Below are 19443 nucleotides of genomic sequence, written 5' to 3'. Positions count from 1 at the left end.
CTTAATTGTTATTGATTGTTATTGCCTATTAAACATCGCCGTCGTGTATATTCCTTTTTGATTGGTTAATAAATTAATATATCAAGAAGAGGTTAGGTGTGAATTCCCTGACGTCCGTAAACTTGAAATATGTGTCAGGGTAAAATCTGTTCATTTTAATGTTTGAAATCAGTTCTTACACGAATTTTTTCCCAAAATGTTTGCATAACAGGGAGCTCATAGTCTATTTTTGGGTTGTTTTGTATGTGCTTTAATGTATGCGCAAGCGAGCAAGCAGGCAATGCTTTGCTGAAATGTTAGTGCTCGCACTCTATTATAGTTGATGTTTCGGATTATGATTGTAACTTGCACCGGGTTTTTATGGAATTGAAAATGTTAAAGCTGAACTATTCACGGCAGGATTTCTTATCATAATTGTTGTCGTACATGTGTTGGATTTCCTATATCAGCGTAACCGCTAATTTGCAGTACGATCAAAGGAGTTGTCCTCGCCAAAAAAAAAAAAAAAAAAAAAAAAAAAAAAAAAAAAAAAAAAAAAAGCCAGAGTGCGGCTGCTTGTGGCTGAATCGTCAAGATTGGGTAGTGTCTGTTTGCTGGTTATATGGTGGTCTATAATTTGGCGGAAAAACGCAAACGTTTTCCTTTTTGAAAGGAAAATGAATGGATGAATGAATGAACGATTCTAAAATTCGGCAGACCTTCAAATCATTCGTTTGTACATTAATAATGTTTCATTCATTTGGTCGTTCGTTGTTAAGTTTTATTTATTAATGCATCTAAAGAAAGAAAGCATTGCTGTTTGGAAATGAGATAAAATTACACCGTGTTTGGATATAAAATTGGTTTTAGTCAGTTAAACTGTGTAAAATGTGTGTGTGCGCGTGTGATAATGTGTATGCTAAACACTGCATACCGTATCTTCTGATTTCAAATTGGACAAATAAAACGTTTTATTCACCCAAAATTGCAGGCACATTTTTACTAGGAACTGAGAAAGGTTACAGCTTATCGAAGTAAAAGTAGAACATGATAGCCAAGGCAAACAGTGACAACGGCTTATCAAACTTATCTCGACCCCTCACGTCTTCGAGCAACGTGAACCAGAGTGCGAGCGTTCTAAATAAAATGAAACTGTTGTATTATCAATATCGACGTCATATGTGACAGTCTGCAGTCTCGCAAATAACCGTAAAATCAATCGAGATCTCGCTGACTGAGAGCGGGGTCCCTGGCGCAGTCCTCAACCAACACTTTAGTACTCGGTAAACATAATAATAATAATAATAATAATAATAATAATAATAATAATAATAATATTGTATAGTGCTCCTTTGTTGGGTCATCAAAAACAAATCCATCATGATTACAACAAACTTAAATCTTTTATGTTTAAGCCCGGAGCATAAAAAGAAACTATATCGTCTGCTTCCATTTCCTGCTTGACATCCCATGTGTGTGTGTGTGTGAGGTCAACCCGCACTCACCTTCACCCTATAACTGCTGCGATTATTCTATTGAATGGGGCACATCTATTGTGCTTAACACCCACCAAACAAGTTTTACTGAACTGACTCGGGTCAGGTAAAGCTATTGCTTTATTGTGTTGAAGTCCGGTGAACACTTTCAGTTGCGTGCTGATCTACGATATCTACTGTCTGGCGAAACTGAGAGCCTGGCGTTTTACTCCATTTCAGTGACTTTTTTCGGCTGGCGCAAGAAAAAAAAATGATAACTAACCGACGCTTTTATTGGGCATAAGGTTTTAGACACACCGAACATGAAAATGAGCAAATATCGTACAGTCTGCGCGAGCCTTTGAGCAATTTGACTTACAAAACCTCGAGAAAAAATCCACATGAACTTACATAAAATTCTGACAAAGTACTTTTAGAGCCAAGTTTATTTTCATTTTAAATTTGTGTCACGGCGCAGGCGTTTCTTTGGACAGGGGTCTTTATCAAACGTATACAGAAGCGACAGACTGAGATTAATAATGGGAGATGCTAGTGCCAGCAATGGGGACGGTGCCGGAGACAGAAAGTCACCTTATTTTGAGGAATTCCAACACGAAGAGATGTCACCAGGGCCGGAGGAACAATTGAAACGCAAGAATTTCGGATGTTGCCACTGGGGTGAGTCAAACCTAAAGAAAAGAACTACACGTACACGTAACGTCTTCTAAAGAAAGGGGTACATGGCTCAATAATAAATAAAGAAAGAAAGAAAGAAACATAACTATGGATTACTACTCATACAGTGTTTAGAATACTTATTACAGTTATAGATAGATTAATACACTGGCAGGACATAAATTTAACTATATATATATATATATATATATATATATATATATATATATATATATATATATATATATATATATATATATATATATATATATATATATATATATATATATATAATGTGGCATGCTTATGGTACATATAATATTTAATAGCAGGAAGAGGCTACTTCAGTGTGGCAGATGCTCATTTCTTTTCGAAATTGCCCTCTGGATGTATTCACCAACAGCGTGCAATTTTTCTTATTTTCTGGGCTTAATATGATTTAAATGACACGATAAAAACTTTCAGAGTTTCGTTTTCATTTTCCGAGCTTAATATGATTTTAATGACACGATAAAAAACTCTCAGAGTTTCATAATTTATTGAAAGCTAGCCCTCATAATAAGCATGTCGCTTAGAGAATGCTAACAGCGACAGATATATACTGATCGATGTACGTGTGACAGAGGGGTGTCCTGTAAGACACGGTGGAGGCTTCCAGTACTAGCACTACTGCATGCTGAGCACAGCTTTCACTCTAAACTCATTCTAAGTGTTCCCATGTGAACTTCTTGAAGCAGAACCACGTATCCCTCTTCGTAGAGGTACACATCGTCTTCGTAAAAGCTCTGTCACATCTAGCGTACAGAGGTTCGTACCGGTATATGTATCGCATGTAAAATCGATCATACACACAATTTTGAGCGAATGAAATCGCCTTTTTCTAGCGAATGAAAATGAACATGTAAACAGCGTATCTTTTTAATATACTGAACACATTTTACCTCCTTCCGCGTATGCGAACGTACACCAACGATTTACTTTTATTTATTTATTTATTTATTACCTGCGTACTCGAGACGTATACGACTTGTACGACGTAAATGTAAGGAACCCCTTAAGTATGGAGAATTTTTCTCATACGTTAGTGCAATACGCTAAAGGCCACCCCCAGCTGACCACTTATTTTCAAAGAGTGTTTAAATACTGTCACAGTACGTTCATTCTTAAGCCCCTGTTTCATCGGGGGCTGCCACCGCTTATAGAACAAATTTTGGCCCATTCTGCAATATATTTAAATAAAGAAATTGCTGCAATATTCAAGGCTAATTAAAGCTGATGTAACAGAAAAGGCTGCAGTATAATGTACGGATTTGATGTTGACAATCAAATATTGTCCAAACCCCAACTTTGAAGGGGTGAGTGTAGGTAACGGTCTCCAAGCGGTCGCAAACCCGCTGTAACAGGGTTTCAGATATGTGCGAAGAGCGAGATGCATTTATTTTCAATTAAATATCAAAGGTGATTTCAGAAACCGTAAAAAGCATTTTTAATTTATCATTTAGTATCTGTTTGCTCATCTTTACAATTAACATTTTAGAAGCTTAAGGTTTATTTCCATCCGAAATCTCTAACATTAAGATTTATTCAGTTATGCTCAGGGTCCTGTATTAAGTACGTAAGTGAAGGATGAATACAAGAATACCTTCTACATGGGAATTTTCTAGAACCAACCAGACATCTAAAAGCTGTTTATCTGTTTATCTCCGGATACGAGGCCATACTTACACAAACACTGATACGGTGGAGATCTACTCTCACCCCCTTCAAAGTTGGGTCATAGACAATATTTGTTTGTCAACAACAAATCCATACACCATATTACAACCTTTTCATTTACGTCAGTGTTAATTAGTTTTAAATATTGCAGCCTACTCTTTAAATATTTGTGAGAGTGGGCCAAAATTCATTACACGTCAAACGGTACTCTCAACTGGATCGCTCCCCTAAAACCTACTATTTAAAGAGATAACAACAAAACAAAATGTGTTCTAGTTAGTTAGTTTTTATTCTTCCACATAGTACATCAAACGGGTAAAGCGATCCATATTATTCTTAAATACACGTTTAACCAAATTTAAGTAATAATTAGCCAAACTAGGTCCATAATTCGACTTGTCAACATAAACAAACGTCCGTAATTCGAGGACAAGTGAAAATGTTCTTCAAATTTGAAAAGTCTATTGACGGAAACTGACCTCGGCACACAGCGGCATAAGTGGTCAGAAGGACCGTTCCCATAAACCCATCGTACTAGCTGGATTGATCCAACTCTGCGGGGATTCTCGCTAAATTGCATTAAATATAAGCCGCTGATATTTCTGGCACGCCTGCTCAACTTGCTAGGGGTAATTAACGAAAGTCAAGGCTAGTTACTCATGGGAGCGTTCCAGACAATTAAGCTGATTACACTAAAAACATTTTAGCGAGAAGCTCCACGGAGTAAGATCGAATCAGCTAGAACGATGAGTTTTTGGGAACATAGTCAAAGACTGCTCGTTCCTTCGTTTCACTCAAGCCGCTCGCACTTTTTTTTTGTCTTCTGGCCCACCTGCCTCTCTCAGTGACCTTAATAAGGATCAGGCTATTGATTAGTATAATGGCCGCTTTTCAATTGTTTTCCTAAATGTGCTTATTGTATTGTGGTTTTTGAGTTGACTTAACTAAAGATTTATCTTCAAGTGGAGTAAAGTTAGCCATAGGGATCAACACACTGGTCAGAGAGGATTGCATTCAAGCGGTTCGTTAATTTTTGTCAACCAAGAAACGTGCGTAAGGATGAGTTTCGGCATTCTGGTAATGCATTCATTTTACATATGCTGTAGGCGCCCGTACTGGACGGTCGTAATACGTTTTACATACATGTCCCTACCTGTACATGTACATAGGAGCTTTATCTGTGTATTGACAAACTTGTTATATAATTACATGAATACCACACGAAGGTGAAAACCATTAGATGTTAACCACCTAAAACAAACACGTGTGCCTGTTCACTTTTCTTTCTAAAGAAGCCGACAATTATCGCACAGGGGTAGTTATAGAAAAATATTCATTGCAAAAGTCCCTTTGAAGTTCGTGCATAGTAGCTATCGCGACCTAACTCATTGTGTATGGTCCCTTAGTTATCAGAAGATTCCTGCCCCAGACCAGATATATTAAAGCTGTTTAAATGGTTATCTCAGGATACAAGGTCATACTTATACGTACTTACTCACTTACTTACACAGATACCGATACAGTGTAGCTGTGGCCCTCTTCACAATGTACGGTATACTTAACTGGACCGATCCACTCTGAGAAACTAAGGGTGCTTTCCCAGTGATTTAGATCGATCTAAAGATTAAGATTTAGATCAACCTAACTCCCTGGGGGTTCACGCTAAATTGCAGTCAGCCGAGCGGGCACCATAGTTAATTACCCCCTTAAAGCTTTTAGTAGGCGGGACAGACGCTTAAGCCGGCCAAGCTGACAGTAATCTAGTGAGACTCCCCACAGGGATAGATCGATCTAAAAATCTATGGAAATAGGGTGTAACAACCAAGGGAGCGTTCACAATGAAACTATAGTACTACGTAATTCAAACTCCGCGAGGACTCTCGCTAAGTGCAATCAGATGAACAGATTAACACGTCTCCTACTGGCGTTGGGTAGAACACAAGAGCTGGTCATTATATACGAGTACGTTGGATACAAGGGGAGTGGTGTTAATCTGTTAACCTGATTGTATTAAAGGGAGTCGTGTTAATCTGTTAACCTGATTGTATTAAGGGGAGTCGTGTTAATCTGTTAACCTGATTGTATTATAGTTTCATTGTGAACGCATCCTTAGTAGCATGACCAAAACGTTAAAGAGTTAGCTAAACGAGACCTCGCGCTCGACTCACATATTAAATTAACGACAGAAAGCGAACTTGTGACGAGCTTGTGAAAGTGGGTAAACCTCCTGTAGCGTAATTGCATTAAAATTTTTTATATACGCTTTATCAAAAAGGTTGTCACACCTCTAATTCCAAAATTTCTTTTGTTTACAAATGATTACAATACAGCTATAAAAGATTTTTAAGTTGCTTTTTCTGTTTATGCCAGATACCATATCTAATATGACTAACAGAACAGAAAAAAAAATGTCGGTAAGATTTCCATATTTTATACCATTTAATCAATTAAAAACATCCGCCATTTTTATTTTTTTATTTTCCACTGTGATTCTCACAGAAGTAAAAATATCCATGAAAATAAGAAAGACACCACCAAATGTCACCATAATAATACACAGTTTGCATCAGAGTTTGATTTCCAAAGTTATTTGTCCACGCGTCCTGCAATGATCTCTTGTAGACGGCGCATGGCTTCAACAAAGTTTACACATAAGTTTTCTGGGGGTATTTGTCCATTTTCCCGAATAGCTTAATGGAGTTGGTCATGATTATTAAAGCGTCCTGATTCATCCCACAGATTTTTAAGTATATTTAATATCAGAGCTCAGAGATGGTTTTTCCATTCTCAGAACATTGTGTTGCTGCAACGAATGACATACCAGAAGAGAAGTGTGAGCAAGTGCGTTGTCATGATAAAGCCTAAGGCACTTAGGTAAACAAACTACTACCCCGGTCATCAAATTATATGGCCACGCGTACGTAAACATTTGACTCCGATACAGATTTTGTGAGATTTATATATATTCTCTTTCTTATTAAATCATTGTTTAATAAATTTCTCCGTTCTACAGAGGGTTTTGGTCCTCGCCAGTTCGGCATATTTGCCGTGGTCAACTTATGCGACTACGTGACCGCATGGACGATCATGATTCCAGTCTTTATTGGGACACACCCAACCTGGACGTGTCCGTCACCCTCCATCGTCAGTTACAACGCCACGGGTCTCACTCCAACGGCAGTGGTAGCGGGAGACGATGTGGTACGCAGCACGTTGACTACAGCGACCACGGATGGATTGAACGTGACGGGGAATGTGACGGCGATGGGTTACCTCCAGAACACGTGTGGGGCGGATGGGCTGATATGCCCAGGCTACAGATATGCCGATAGGTCTCATTCCATTATATCAGAGGTAAGAGTTCTGGCACCGCGGGGTTACCCTGAGTGTCAGAGCAACGTGAAAGTTAGTTTGTTTAATATTTAATATACCTTGGAGTCACTTTCACTAGTACTGCGACATGGTGTTATGTACCGTTACATATACATATGAGATGAATGTCCTAAACTTATATAATTTAGAACGCTTAATTCAAGCGTGGGCTCGAAATAGGACATTACGTTTTAGACTTACTCAGTGGATAACGCAATTCAAAATTCCACGGTTCGTGTCAGATTTACGTAAGGTCGCGCAAAGAAAACCCAAGTCCACATAATGACCAGTTTAATGGTTTATTGGTTGACGATCTCTAACTACATGTTCTATACGTAAAGCCTCCAACTTCTAAGCCGTCTCCCATAGCTCCGTCGAGCGGTCACCTTCGAGTCTTCTTCAGTCTGACCCCCGATATTAATTCTATACGTCTTTTATACCTATTTCTTATCTTTAGGTGGATTCTGTGCTGCAGTATTTGGCGGTACATACTAATTTTAATTATTCAAATTGCACACGTCCACTTAAGTTACATGACTTCAGGTAAGGCCATAAAACGAGTCGAGTGCACAAGCAATCGACTCTAATCAAATTAATTTACATGTCTGGGAATTATATTTGTGAACACTACAATGGGTTATATATGAAATCAAGATCGAGCTGGCAATACCGGAATCTAGAACGTAGGGTACGCGGGGTGAAAGGAATGGTAAATGTAGTTCGCTATGAATCGTGGTTCGTTTATCAGTTCTTTGTTAAGTGATTGCACTTTAGCGTAAATCCCCCGCAGAGTTGGTCTGACACAGCACGGAGTGTGAATCTGAATGCGGACAAAGATGTCCTGCACCGTTTTCTGTTAATTTATAATAACGGAAATAAACAACGAACAGAAATGCATATCGTCAATTCTAATTTAATTTCCTTTGATTTCAGTGGAATCTGGTTTGCAATCTTGACGGTATAAGCGACCTGATAACGTCAATACAGATGGCAGGAATTGCGGTGGGGGCGGTCCTGATCAGTCAGCTGGCAGATACGTTTGGCCGGAAGCCGGTCTGGTTTACTACCATCACGGTGAACGCAGTGGTCGGTTTCGCCAGTGCTTTCGCACCACGTTGGGAGGTTTACGCCGCTATACGTTTCTTCAGTGGAATATGCGCTGGTGGTGAGTAGTGAGTGGACGAGGGTTCCATGGAGGGGTTGAGGGGGGTGGAGGGGGGGGGGTTGATAGTGATCACAGTTCACGGGAAATAAAATCTTCATTTCACCAACCACAGTATAGAAACTTAATTTGTATCTCATTGAAAACGTGAGTTGAAAATCAAAAATCACCGAGTATAATGATTTTTTTACGTATTAAAGACGAAGACTAAAAAAGCCGCATTCACTAGTCATGGCTATAGGATGCGTCACGGATAATGCTTACCGCAGCTGGAAATAAAAAGTGGCCTTCACGAGTAACAAAAATACCCAATAGTACCCTCATAAACAACTTAGATAAATAAATAAATAAATAAATAAATAAATAAATAAATAACCGAATGAACAGGTCAAATTTCAGTCTCTATTTCATCATCGAAGGTCTCGGAAACCTGAATTTCATTTGGCCCGTCGAATTCATCGGCATGAAATGGCGGGTTCTAGGGGGTGCCATCAACTTTTGGCAAGTTGCCGTGATGAGCCTCGCTTTGGTGGCCTACTTCATCCGGGACTGGAAGACACTGTTGATGGTGACGTCACTGGTGCCTACCGTAGCCCTGTGGTTTTCCTACAGGTTGGTATAAAATTTTGGAAATTTGGAACCAAATAATTTAGTTAAAACCAAACAGTGGCTTTTCCTAACCATTGGTTTATCAGTAATTTTTCTTGCTTCAGATTTTTAAAACTTGAAGCCCACCTCCTTTAATTTGTATACTATAGAGCGTTTGTCAGGAAATTAATTTAAACATTATTATTTACCTCATATACATGCTTATAGATTGTGTAATATAATAACTGTTCAAACAATAAGCTTTCGTGCACAGTTGCAGTGAAATGATCCAGTAATCCGACATATTTTATATCAAAAAGGACATGGGTAATGTTTTTATCAATTATAAATTTTGGTAAAATGGTTTTGACTGTACTGAAATAAACCACAATTTTCTTACTTAAAACATCTCTTCATATGGTATTCTAAATTCCACAACAAGTACATCGTAAACAATTATAGAATTATAATTTCCATTTTACAACAGAACCGGCGGTCATCGCAAAAATCCAAAATCTGTGCTTGCCATCGGAGTACGTGGATTTTCGTAGATGGCAACGCTCCGTAATAATCTCTTAAGGATTATTAAAAAAACGTTTAAAATACAATCGACTAACTTTGAATGTCAGAACGGATTCATTAACCATTGGCAAGCCTGGGAACATCGCTGTTTATCACAGGAACGTCCGTTTTATGGTTCTTTTCAACAAGAGTTGTTACCTCTTTAGAGTCAAGATCATCTTTCGGTTCGAAATTCTTCGCTAATAATAAGTGAGACTGTAGTCACAGTTGTCCCTAAAACTCTGACTCTAAAACTCTTCCAAGGACTCGAGCCTTACAAGTGAATTATAATTTCAGGTTTCTGACGGAGAGTCCGCGATGGCTTGCCACTCATAACAAGCTGGAGGAAGCAAAGAAAGTTCTGGCGACTTTGTCCACTTCGGAGGAAGACCATCCGATGCCTGACCTTATGCTGGGTGACTCAGAGGTATTCTTTATATTATGGTATGGTGGGTATTGTATGGTATTGTATGGTATTGTATGGTACAGTACGGTATGGTTTGGTATACGGTACGATACGGTATGGTATGGTATATTATGGTATGGTACGGTATATTATGGTATGGTATGGCATGGCATGGCATGGCATGGTATGGCATGGCATGGCATGGCATGGTATGGTATGGTATGGTATGGTACAGTGTGGTACGGTATGGTATAGGATGGTATAGTATGGTATGGTGGATATTGTATGGTATTGTATGGTATAGTACGGTATGGTTTGGTATACGGTACGATATGATATGGTATGGTATATTATGGTATGGCATGGCATGGCATGGCATGGCATGGCATGGCATGGCATAGTATGGTATGGTATGGTATGGCATGACATGGCATGGCATGGCATGGTATGGTAAAGTATGGTATAGTATGGTATGGTATGGTATATTATGGCATGGTATGGTACGACACGGTACTGTACGGTATGATATGGTTTTGTTTGTTTTGTTTTGGTATGGCATGGTATAATATAGTATACGCATGAAATTGTTTATGGATACTAAAAAAAAATGATTTATAATTTATGAAGTATCCGGTAGCGTGGCCGAGTGGTCTAAGGCGCTGGTTTTAGGCACCAGTCTCATTGAGGCGTGGGTTCGAATCCCACCGCTGCCACTACCTCATAATTTTGTAAAGATGCTGTGGACATAACGGCACTGGTATCTCGGCATTCCTTCTTTCATAACAATCTTGAAAGCCTCTGCCGCATTTATGTGTACCAGCGCGTGAGGCCGCCACCAAAAGCTCTTTAACCTTCCATAGTCAATATTTTACCTGACAGGGGGCCCACTTTCAATGCTTACCTAAGGCAGTGTTTTTCCTTGGATAATCTAGTTGAGAAGCGCACAGGAAGTAATTAGCTGTTTTAATATCCATGAAATATTTCTGATATATATTTTAATTTGCAGCCAGCTGCAGATGAGGAAAAGTCGTCACTCAGGAAATATAGTTACTGGGATTTGTTTAGGACGCCGCTCCTTACAAGGTGCACTCTAGTCTTGATGTATAACTGGTAAGTGTTCGGATTATAAAATAAAAATAATTTTATAGACATGGTTTCGTCCTGTTCTCTAGACTCGCATCTGTTTTTTTGCATTCTCCCAAATTACGTTATTTTTAAAGTTTTGTGCATTATATTTCCAATTTGTTTGAGGTAGCGGCAAAACATTTTGAACGTTGTATGTTAATCGTTGAAGGTTGGAAATTGCACGTTGTTGACAGGTATCCGTTGATTCGTTATAATATAAATATAAAGACAAACTTACGTAAGTATAGATGTTTGAAACATTTCTGTGAACAGAGTCAGAAAATCCGCCATCCGCACTGTATCAATTTCGCTTTCACTTTCACTTTCAGGTTTATATACAGCGCCACCTATTATGGTCTTTCTCTTAATGTAAAAAACATGCCAGGAGATATATATGTGAACACGACACTCCTTGTCATGTTGGAATGGCCAGTAAATGTGGCTATAGTGTTTCTAAACAATAAGTGAGTTCTATTCGAATTAAACATTAATATAAACGGATGCACACGTAACTTAGCCTAGGATGGTGTCCAAGTAATTTAATGTCTTGAAACAAGCAAAAGTATCGCTGATAAAGTTTAATTGGTCATTCAGAACGACGTTATCAATAACGTGTAATCAGTGAGGAATAACTGCCCTGAGATAACTGTAACTACAGAGACATGATGATAGAGTTAGTTTCCAGTAAATTCTGAAGTTCAGGGTGAATATGACAAGTAACCAATGGCAACTTTCACAAATACCAGGCCTAGTTAGATATGCGTTAACAGGGCCGTAGCCTCCGGGGGGGCAGGGGGGGGGCAACTGCCCCCCCTGGGATTTAGAATTTTCCACACTGGTAGGGGGACACCCCCTCCCCCCTCGGGGGCTAAGCCCACTCGTGTCCGCTTACAGCCCCCCCTGACATTTTGCTCAGGCTACGGCCCTGGTTAAGGTGGTTCAGTTATAATGTACGCCTTAGTTATAATGTACACCTTAGTTATAATGTTCACCTGACAATGAATAAACAGATAATTTTTTTCTGGGGGGAATAGTATTTACCTTTTTCAAAGTATTCAGTTTTTCCATCATTCTACTAATTTTTCTAGGATTGGCCGTCGTTTCACACATTTTGGGTTCATGCTTGCTGGAGGGATTTTCACGTTTTCGGTCATGTTCGTGAATGTTGCAGGTGAGATGTTCTAATCTTTTAACATATAAACATCATCAACAAACTAACAGCGAGGAAAAATTCCAGCTTGGGCTTAATACTTATTATTTACGATTCAACCAAACTAATAAATATTTTGAAATAATAATAAAACTGCTGCTGATACCACCACCACCTGCTGCTGCTACTACTACTATTTTCAGATTTTTTTGACGTTTAAAATTAAACTGTTTACGTTGAGAATCACTTATCCACAGGTAAAACCGAAGAGCTGAGCGGTCTGGTAACGGCGTTGGCGTTGGTTGGCAAGGCAGGTGTGGCTGGGGCCTGGGCCGTGGGCTGGCTCTTCACAGCTGAACTCTTCCCAACAGTTGTCAGGTTGGTGCCTCTTGTGATGCAGTGGACTGACCACACACACGCACGTTAACACTTACACGCACGCTCACACATACACAAAAATTCAGCGTTAATTACGTGGGATTAATATCAAATAAATATATTTAGATTTAATATCTTGGTAGAGTACTGGAGCAGAGGAGTGACACACAGACGCACGTTAACACTCACACGCGCGCACGTACACACACACACGCACCCACACACACACACACACACACACACACACGATTAGTGGGATTAGTACCTAGTAAATTTATTAAGATTTAATACCTTGGTAGAGCACTCCGAGTTAAAGAGTTTGCTGGATACTTACCTCTACCATCGATCATTATGGCCTTTGTGTTACTGAAAACGGCAAGCGGCGTGCTTATTACAGAAGATTTAATAAATACTTTGAAACTCAGGCCTGGCGAACGTTTTGGCATACAAATATTTAGGGGGCTTAAAACGGTGCCTTCGATTTTGTATCACCTATTGCTGTTCTTTCTGTATACTTATAACGACAAATCTTTATTATTTTTAAACCAATGAGTAAAAAAAAAGAAAAAAAAATCAGTTGAACTGCAAAACATTCAAACTCTCAAATCTCGTTTCAATATGTGGAGTGAGAAGCTGTCTAGTATGATATGGCCACCAGAATAAAAACACGTGTTATTTAACTAAACGTGAGCGCGCATTTTATTACAGGACAATCGGGTGTGGGGCGGCAGCATTTTCTGGTCGTCTTGGAGGAGTGGTTGCTCCACAAGTGTCATATCTAGTAAGTATACTGTCTCAAAGAACAAGTGAAGTCTTTGCTACCTTTTTCACTTTTTTTTTTACTTCGTTTCGATTTAAATTAACCACTTGGTTTCATTTTAAAAATATGTCCATATTTCAGATATATAAATACATAAGCGAAAAATTTAATGTCTTAGTCGAATCAGATAATTATTTAACATAGCCTAACGAAAGTGATATTTCAAGTTTTCAGAAAAAAAGTAAGGGCAAACTTTGTCAGCTTGATCAGTGTGAGTTAAGCAATGCATTGGTTAATAGTCAATTTTTATATTGACCATAAACGATACATCACAAAAGCGAAAACAATGATCAAATATTGGAGAGCGTGTGCAACTGGTTGTCCCTACATAATATTTCAGAGCAAAGTCTCTCCGGCCCTACCATTTATAGTATTGGGAAGTTGTAGTCTGGTAGGGGCTTTTCTTGGACTCCTTCTTCCGGAAACCAAAAACCGCGCTCTAGCGGACGAACTGCCGCCGTGGAACACGTGCTGTAGGCGGGACCTTGACATTGATGACGATTTTGACGTCACAGACGAGAGCGTGAAGCAAGTGGATACGAAAAGCAACGAAGTTCTTATGGTATCACAGAATGGAAAAGTTTGAGGTAGAAACAAAAACATCCCAGGATGCTACCTTGATAAAAATCACATTAAAAAAGGTGAAACAATTTGCAGGAATTAATGGCCAATTGTCTTGGTTTACTCACTACGCGAATGCCACCTTCGGTAAAACGTTATAACAAATAATCATGAACTTGATAAGTTTTTTTAAAGAGAAGTATAGAGTCATTCATTATGTCAAAAATCTTTATTCGATTATGAGAAATTCCCTCCCGAATTTGACCTCAGGAAGTTTGCACAATTTCATTCACAGCCTCTATTACAAGCAAATAAATACCTGGTAGCAACTTCTTATGTACATGTTAATAGAGCATATACAATTGACATTTCTCGTGCAGCTACAATGCTAAAAATGTTCTCTGCAACATTGGAAACGCTGAATGAGTGAGTGATATAAAATGAATCATTTTCACCCAAAATGTATGACTATCAAAACGCCTAAATGTACACAGGCCCCAGATTTCTTCAACATCACAAAGCCACCTCACAATAAGAGATCTAGTGAGTGCAAGATCTCTGGAACTGTGAGATTTATCAGATCATTTTTTTAACATCACTGAAAAATATCCTTTTTGAGATTCCTCGTAGAATCAATGCAACAAATGTTTCAGATAAATAACTATCCACATCGAAAAATGGCAACTGACAAGAAACATGGGACCTGCGTACATTTAAAACAATGAGACACAGTTTGACGAAATGGACAACAAACACGTCACAAATCCTAAAACATCCCAACCTAAAAGATAACTGATTTTCAAAAAAGCAAATAAGGCCTCAGAGTTGTGTATAAATTGTGAACTTATTATGCAATTACTATAATCAATCATCATAACAGTAGGATAATTTTGGCTACTAGAAGTTTAAAAAAATGACAACGCTTATCTGAACTTGGCACACAAAACAATGTGTTAAAAACCAATTGCTTCAGTTGTGTCATGTCAGGAGCACACCTAACACATCTTACCACCGTTCTTACTGGTTGCGTTATGGCTGTCCATTCTATTTCCGCCATGACAGCATCAGACACAAAGCTGTCAACATTCATTAAATGAAATGAATTAGGTTAGAGAGAACTATGTTAAAGGTGTAAAAGTAAAATCAAGCAAAAGTGACAAATGCAAATTAAATCATGGGTGAAACCCAGAAAGCATAAAATACTAAAATGGAGACTGCACACAATAAAATGATTAAAATCTCTACAGCACAATTATAAATTGCCAGCATCATCTCTTATAACCTAAGTTGGCTTAAGTAAATTCCTTTATTTCAATCAATTCCCTTCCTTCTTTATTTCTTAATTCATTCCATCCTAAGTTATTGTTATTCATCTTTCTTAACAAACAGCCACTAAAATAGCACCAAAGAATTATCACAGGTATAGTTTTCAATAATTTCTCCTGTGTCAGCTACGGACCAACCGTTCCAAAATAAACCCCGTCTTCACACGCCATAAAATCCAACTCCCCAAAAAAAAATTTTGTCAAAATATACAAGATAAAACCAACATGTCTTGGTTAAGAGTACCATTTTGAATGTCATGATTTTTTCTGGAAGAATTGACTTTTTCACTATCTACAAGTAAATTTTTAAATATAAAACTAATCTGCTGTCCTACCAAGCCATCACACTATATATATCTATCATAAGCCATATCTGTTAAGCAAATAAAACCGCAGCTATAAGTACACTTTCCATCCACTGTGCTTTTAAAAATATTCTATAATGAGAAGGCAGCCCATGTTTGCTCATTCAGTTGTGGCCATTTTGGTAATTAAAATACACAATAACTCTTTCACAAATACATTGTCATCAACACCATTCACTAGTACCTGTCCTACCATACATTTGTGAATGCAGCATCCAAACTCACTTTATAATACATATCCCATTATATAATATAAAATACTTGTGTTGGTATGAAACTTATATAGCTTTAAAATTAAATGCACCTCTGTTTGTTCCAACCTTCAGTATATGCCTGCAAGAGCTGACCTTATCAATCACCACAAAAAAAGACAACACTTGGCCTTGGATTGTTTAATCTAACAGCCTTTATCCAAGGCCAATTCAAAATAGCAGTATAACAAATCTAAAAAGTTGACCTGGGACCAGCCCTGGTCATATGACCTTGGCCTTGAGCACTTGTGTGACCCCTGTATGACCTTGACCTAATTAGATTAAAAAATGCTGATGCCTTCAGCGCAAACATTTCTATTCAACCAAATGGACTAAAAAAGCAATGTTTTTTTTGCCATTTTTTTATCACAAAAATGAAAATAAAACAAGTGACAGCTATAATGGTTTGTCCACATTGCCATCTGTAAAAAAAAAAAAAAAAAAAAAACATGCACAGCATGTTCCACAGTAGGTGTGAGTGCTTGTATCCTCTCCAATGTTAAATCATCCCAAATACTTCTTTATGAACAAAGAAAAAAATCAGCGAACATGCCACTTACATGCAAAATTATTAACCTCAATTCATCAATGTGACATTTCAGTAAGAAAAGACGAATAATCATTTGCGAGCAAAAAATTATTCAAGGCACAAAATGTATCAAGGAAAAAAAAAATCAGATCTTCACAAAAAGATATCAAACAAGGGGCGTTAGGGACAAAAGCATGTATTATTTGGGCCTTTACTAATAAATGTATTTGGTTCATGAAAAATAGACTAAATTTAACTCCAAAATGGAGTCCATTGGCTCTGAGGGTGAATGCTATTGTATGTTACAAGGTTTTGTTGATAAATAGTTGTGTGATTGCAGCATCTTTACATCAGTTCTTTACAATGTTTGCTGGAACATTACCAGCCCTGGACCATGTGACATCTTTGTTGATATGTTTGAATGTGTCCCATTTCACCTTAATATTCTACTGGCCTGGTATGTATAAAATGCTCTCCTGTGGCAGTGACCTTCCATCTCAAAGGCAGTAACACTTATTGGTCAGTTACCATTAAAGCTCCATCTGGTGGCAGTGACCTACTTCCAACTTTTCTCATTGGCCAGTTTTCTAAGACGTGACATGTTGCCAATGGCAACAGGTACCTGGTTGGTCTGAGCTGCAAGAAATGCCCCCTAGTGGCAGTGACTGACACCAAACAAATCCAATACACCATCAGTCAATGGCCCCTCGTCAGACAGCCAAACATCTTCCGATCATAAAGAAAAAAAATTCCCTTATTTATCTGGTCAGATTATCTTGATGTACCACCTGCTGTTCATGGTCTCACACTCTTCAACATTTCCACAGATCAAAAAATCAGCAGTAGAATTAGACTGCTACCACTTCCCAGAGCCAGATCTCTCTCCTTAAGATATGTTTAGAAAAACTATCCCAGCGTAAGCCACTGCTATAACACTTCCATCTGTCTATACTTTTTTCGTAAATTTGACACAGGATCCTTGAAAAGCACAGGGTCGAGGCGCGTGTTTGAACGTACCAAAGGCATATACCCAAATATTGTGACAAAAGTATTAATACACGCTTGTCTCTGTGAGAAATGATCAGCCTCCAGCCATGTTGACTGTTTGCTGATGTTGTTGCTTGGCAACATGGTCTCCTTGTACTGTTTTCTCTGGGTAACTTTGATTGGTGGGAGCTTGGTCACATGACTGACTAGAAAGTTCATCAGGATATCCTCACAGTTCTGGCACTGGTCCACTGTTTTCTTCATCAGGGGATGCAGGGTACTAGTGTACAGATAGTTGTAATACCTACAAATAATAATAATAATAATAATAATAATAATAATAATAATAATAATAATCAAATTCCTGTATTATCTCTTTATTGTTAAAAATGGACAAAATGAATTCATCTTATTTGCATTTACCTTGATCTTCAAGATAACATGTGCAAAATAATTTTTATAAAATAAGATTTACTTATCCTAATCTTCACACAAAAAGATTAATATGTCCTGATATATAAGCATAACATTAATCTTCTGAAAAAAATGAATAGTCCTTCAATCTACAATATTTGCAGGTAGGAACACAATCAGTTAAATAACTACCAGCAGTAAATGACACTGCACATGCCATTTGAAAGCAACCACATAGAATTTTCCATTCTATTGTGAAAAAAAAAAAAAAAAAAAAAAAAAAAAAAACTTGTCTGATACCTACATAAAAATTACATGCATTCAAGAGCCCTGTAATAACAATAACTCCAGAGTAATATTACATGGTCTAAACCACAACCTCCTCTCTCAAAAACCACAACATCTTTGCATTTCCTTTCATAATGTTTTTTTTTCAAAGGGGAAGAAGAAACAGGTCTGTAGTGTATTTCCCACATCACGAAATAAAAGGACCACAATATGCTTATAAAGGCAGCTATTTAGTTTGAGACAAACACATATCATTGTTTTCCTTTTTTTTCTAAAAGAAAAATTCCACAGCTGTGGGGAACAAAGTACCCATTTCCTCTGTTAGGGGAAATGTCTGAAAACTTAGACAAAATCAATATGTCTTTTAGCAAAGAAGGATATTATATCCATTTCCAGCAAAAATATTGCTGGTCAAATGTCTTCTATTTGTCAATCCAAAAATTATTTCTTATTTTCATCAAGAACAGATGAATTTTCTCTCACAGAATCCAAACTTCGAATTCATCCTTTTTCACATTTGGTTCCTAACACCATTTCACAGCTGTTAACAAATTGATGATTTTTTCCCCTCAACAAAAAAACATTGTTAAAAAATCTACACTACAATGTGCTCTTTGAATCTGCCATACACACTTGTAAATTTCAGCAATTTCCTTGCCACCTTTAAGATTCTTTGCCATTTAGTTATTTAGTTACAACCACTCTTTACTTCAATGTAAGTGGAAGGGGGCTGGCTTTTTTTTTTAATTTTCGAAGTGAAATTTCATTGAACATGTGTGTTGCTTCATTGCAGTTGCCTCTGCTTGACAAATTTAAACCATTTCCTCTGCATCCCAAGAAAGAAGAGAAACTCAGACATCACTGCTAAAGGAAATGAAGAGATTTGAAGTCAATACCATTTCCATACATGCCTACGCGTGTTCATCAAGCCATAAATGCCTATGGGAAATGACCTATTACTACTGAAGCATGTGGCAGATTCAGAGGTTTGATGTTCTCTTTTCAGAGCTTTAATTTATTACATGCACATGAATGTCTCCACAGGTTGTAATGGTCTCAAAGTTGTCTCCTGTACAAACAGTTGATCTTATTTCTTTTTTTTTCTTTTTGTACGCATGTAACAGCAGAGAGCAACCAACCTAAAAAAATGCTGTCAAGTTGTTGTTGTTGTTGTTTTTGTTGTGTGTGTGTGTGTGTGTGTGTGTGTGTGTGTGTGTGTGCACATTCGTATGCATTCCTGTCAATTGCCTGGTGACAATGTCAGACCAACCACTGTGAAGAAGACTTACAAAGACAGGGTTGGGAAGGGTGGGGTT

General features: G+C 37.9%; 2 protein-coding genes and 1 non-coding gene across 5 annotated transcripts in view; 2 read left to right on the top strand and 1 right to left on the bottom strand.

Annotated features, from left to right (window-relative positions):
• Positions 1 to 1645: 1645 nt before the first annotated feature.
• On the top strand, positions 1646 to 19287 carry LOC106175988 (solute carrier family 22 member 15-like). Of its 3 annotated transcripts, none has more exons than XR_015335664.1 (12): positions 1646 to 2132; positions 6859 to 7199; positions 8151 to 8382; positions 8799 to 8991; positions 9826 to 9955; positions 10941 to 11044; positions 11389 to 11523; positions 12148 to 12230; positions 12467 to 12587; positions 13296 to 13368; positions 13748 to 14048; positions 18921 to 19287. XR_015335664.1 is itself a non-coding variant. In XM_087018967.1 (12 exons), exons 1-11 carry the CDS (start codon positions 1994 to 1996, stop codon positions 13991 to 13993), a joined length of 1797 nt encoding a protein of 598 aa, XP_086875093.1. In that variant the 5' UTR covers positions 1647 to 1993; the 3' UTR covers position 13994; positions 18921 to 19287. The 3 variants fall into 3 exon arrangements, 2 of the variants coding, with proteins under 2 accessions (XP_086875092.1, XP_086875093.1); XM_087018967.1 differs by having other exon boundaries at positions 1647 to 2132; positions 13748 to 13994; XM_087018966.1 differs by lacking the exon at positions 18921 to 19287 and having other exon boundaries at positions 13748 to 14297.
• On the top strand, positions 10567 to 10647 carry Trnal-uag (transfer RNA leucine (anticodon UAG)). Its single transcript has one exon. It is a non-coding gene; the product is annotated as a tRNA-Leu (tRNA).
• The window catches only part of LOC106175986 (exostosin-1a), a 43657-nt gene continuing 38396 nt past the window's right edge, over positions 14183 to 19443 (bottom strand). The window contains exon 9 of the mRNA XM_087018965.1: positions 14183 to 17729. Within this exon, the coding sequence (XP_086875091.1) occupies positions 17366 to 17729 (364 nt within the window). The 3' untranslated portion in view covers positions 14183 to 17365. The remainder of the gene's footprint in view (positions 17730 to 19443) is intronic.

This window comes from Lingula anatina, chromosome 8 (assembly GCF_051362555.1).
Source record: "Lingula anatina isolate TDL-2025a chromosome 8, LinAna3.0, whole genome shotgun sequence".
Lineage (NCBI taxonomy): Eukaryota > Metazoa > Brachiopoda > Lingulata > Lingulida > Lingulidae > Lingula > Lingula anatina.
The sequence above is the reverse complement of the archived record's forward strand: the minus strand, read 5'-3'. Positions and strand labels throughout refer to the sequence as shown.

Bases quoted from the DNA above. Each gene is read 5' to 3' on its own strand.
- LOC106175988 (XM_087018967.1), top strand. From the start codon at position 1,994: ATGGGAGATGCTAGTGCCAGCAATGGGGACGGTGCCGGAGACAGAAAG. The intron at 9,956-10,940 runs GTATTCTTTATA...TTTAATTTGCAG, and splicing joins TTATGCTGGGTGACTCAGAG to CCAGCTGCAGATGAGGAAAA. The intron at 11,524-12,147 runs GTGAGTTCTATT...TAATTTTTCTAG, and splicing joins ATAGTGTTTCTAAACAATAA to GATTGGCCGTCGTTTCACAC.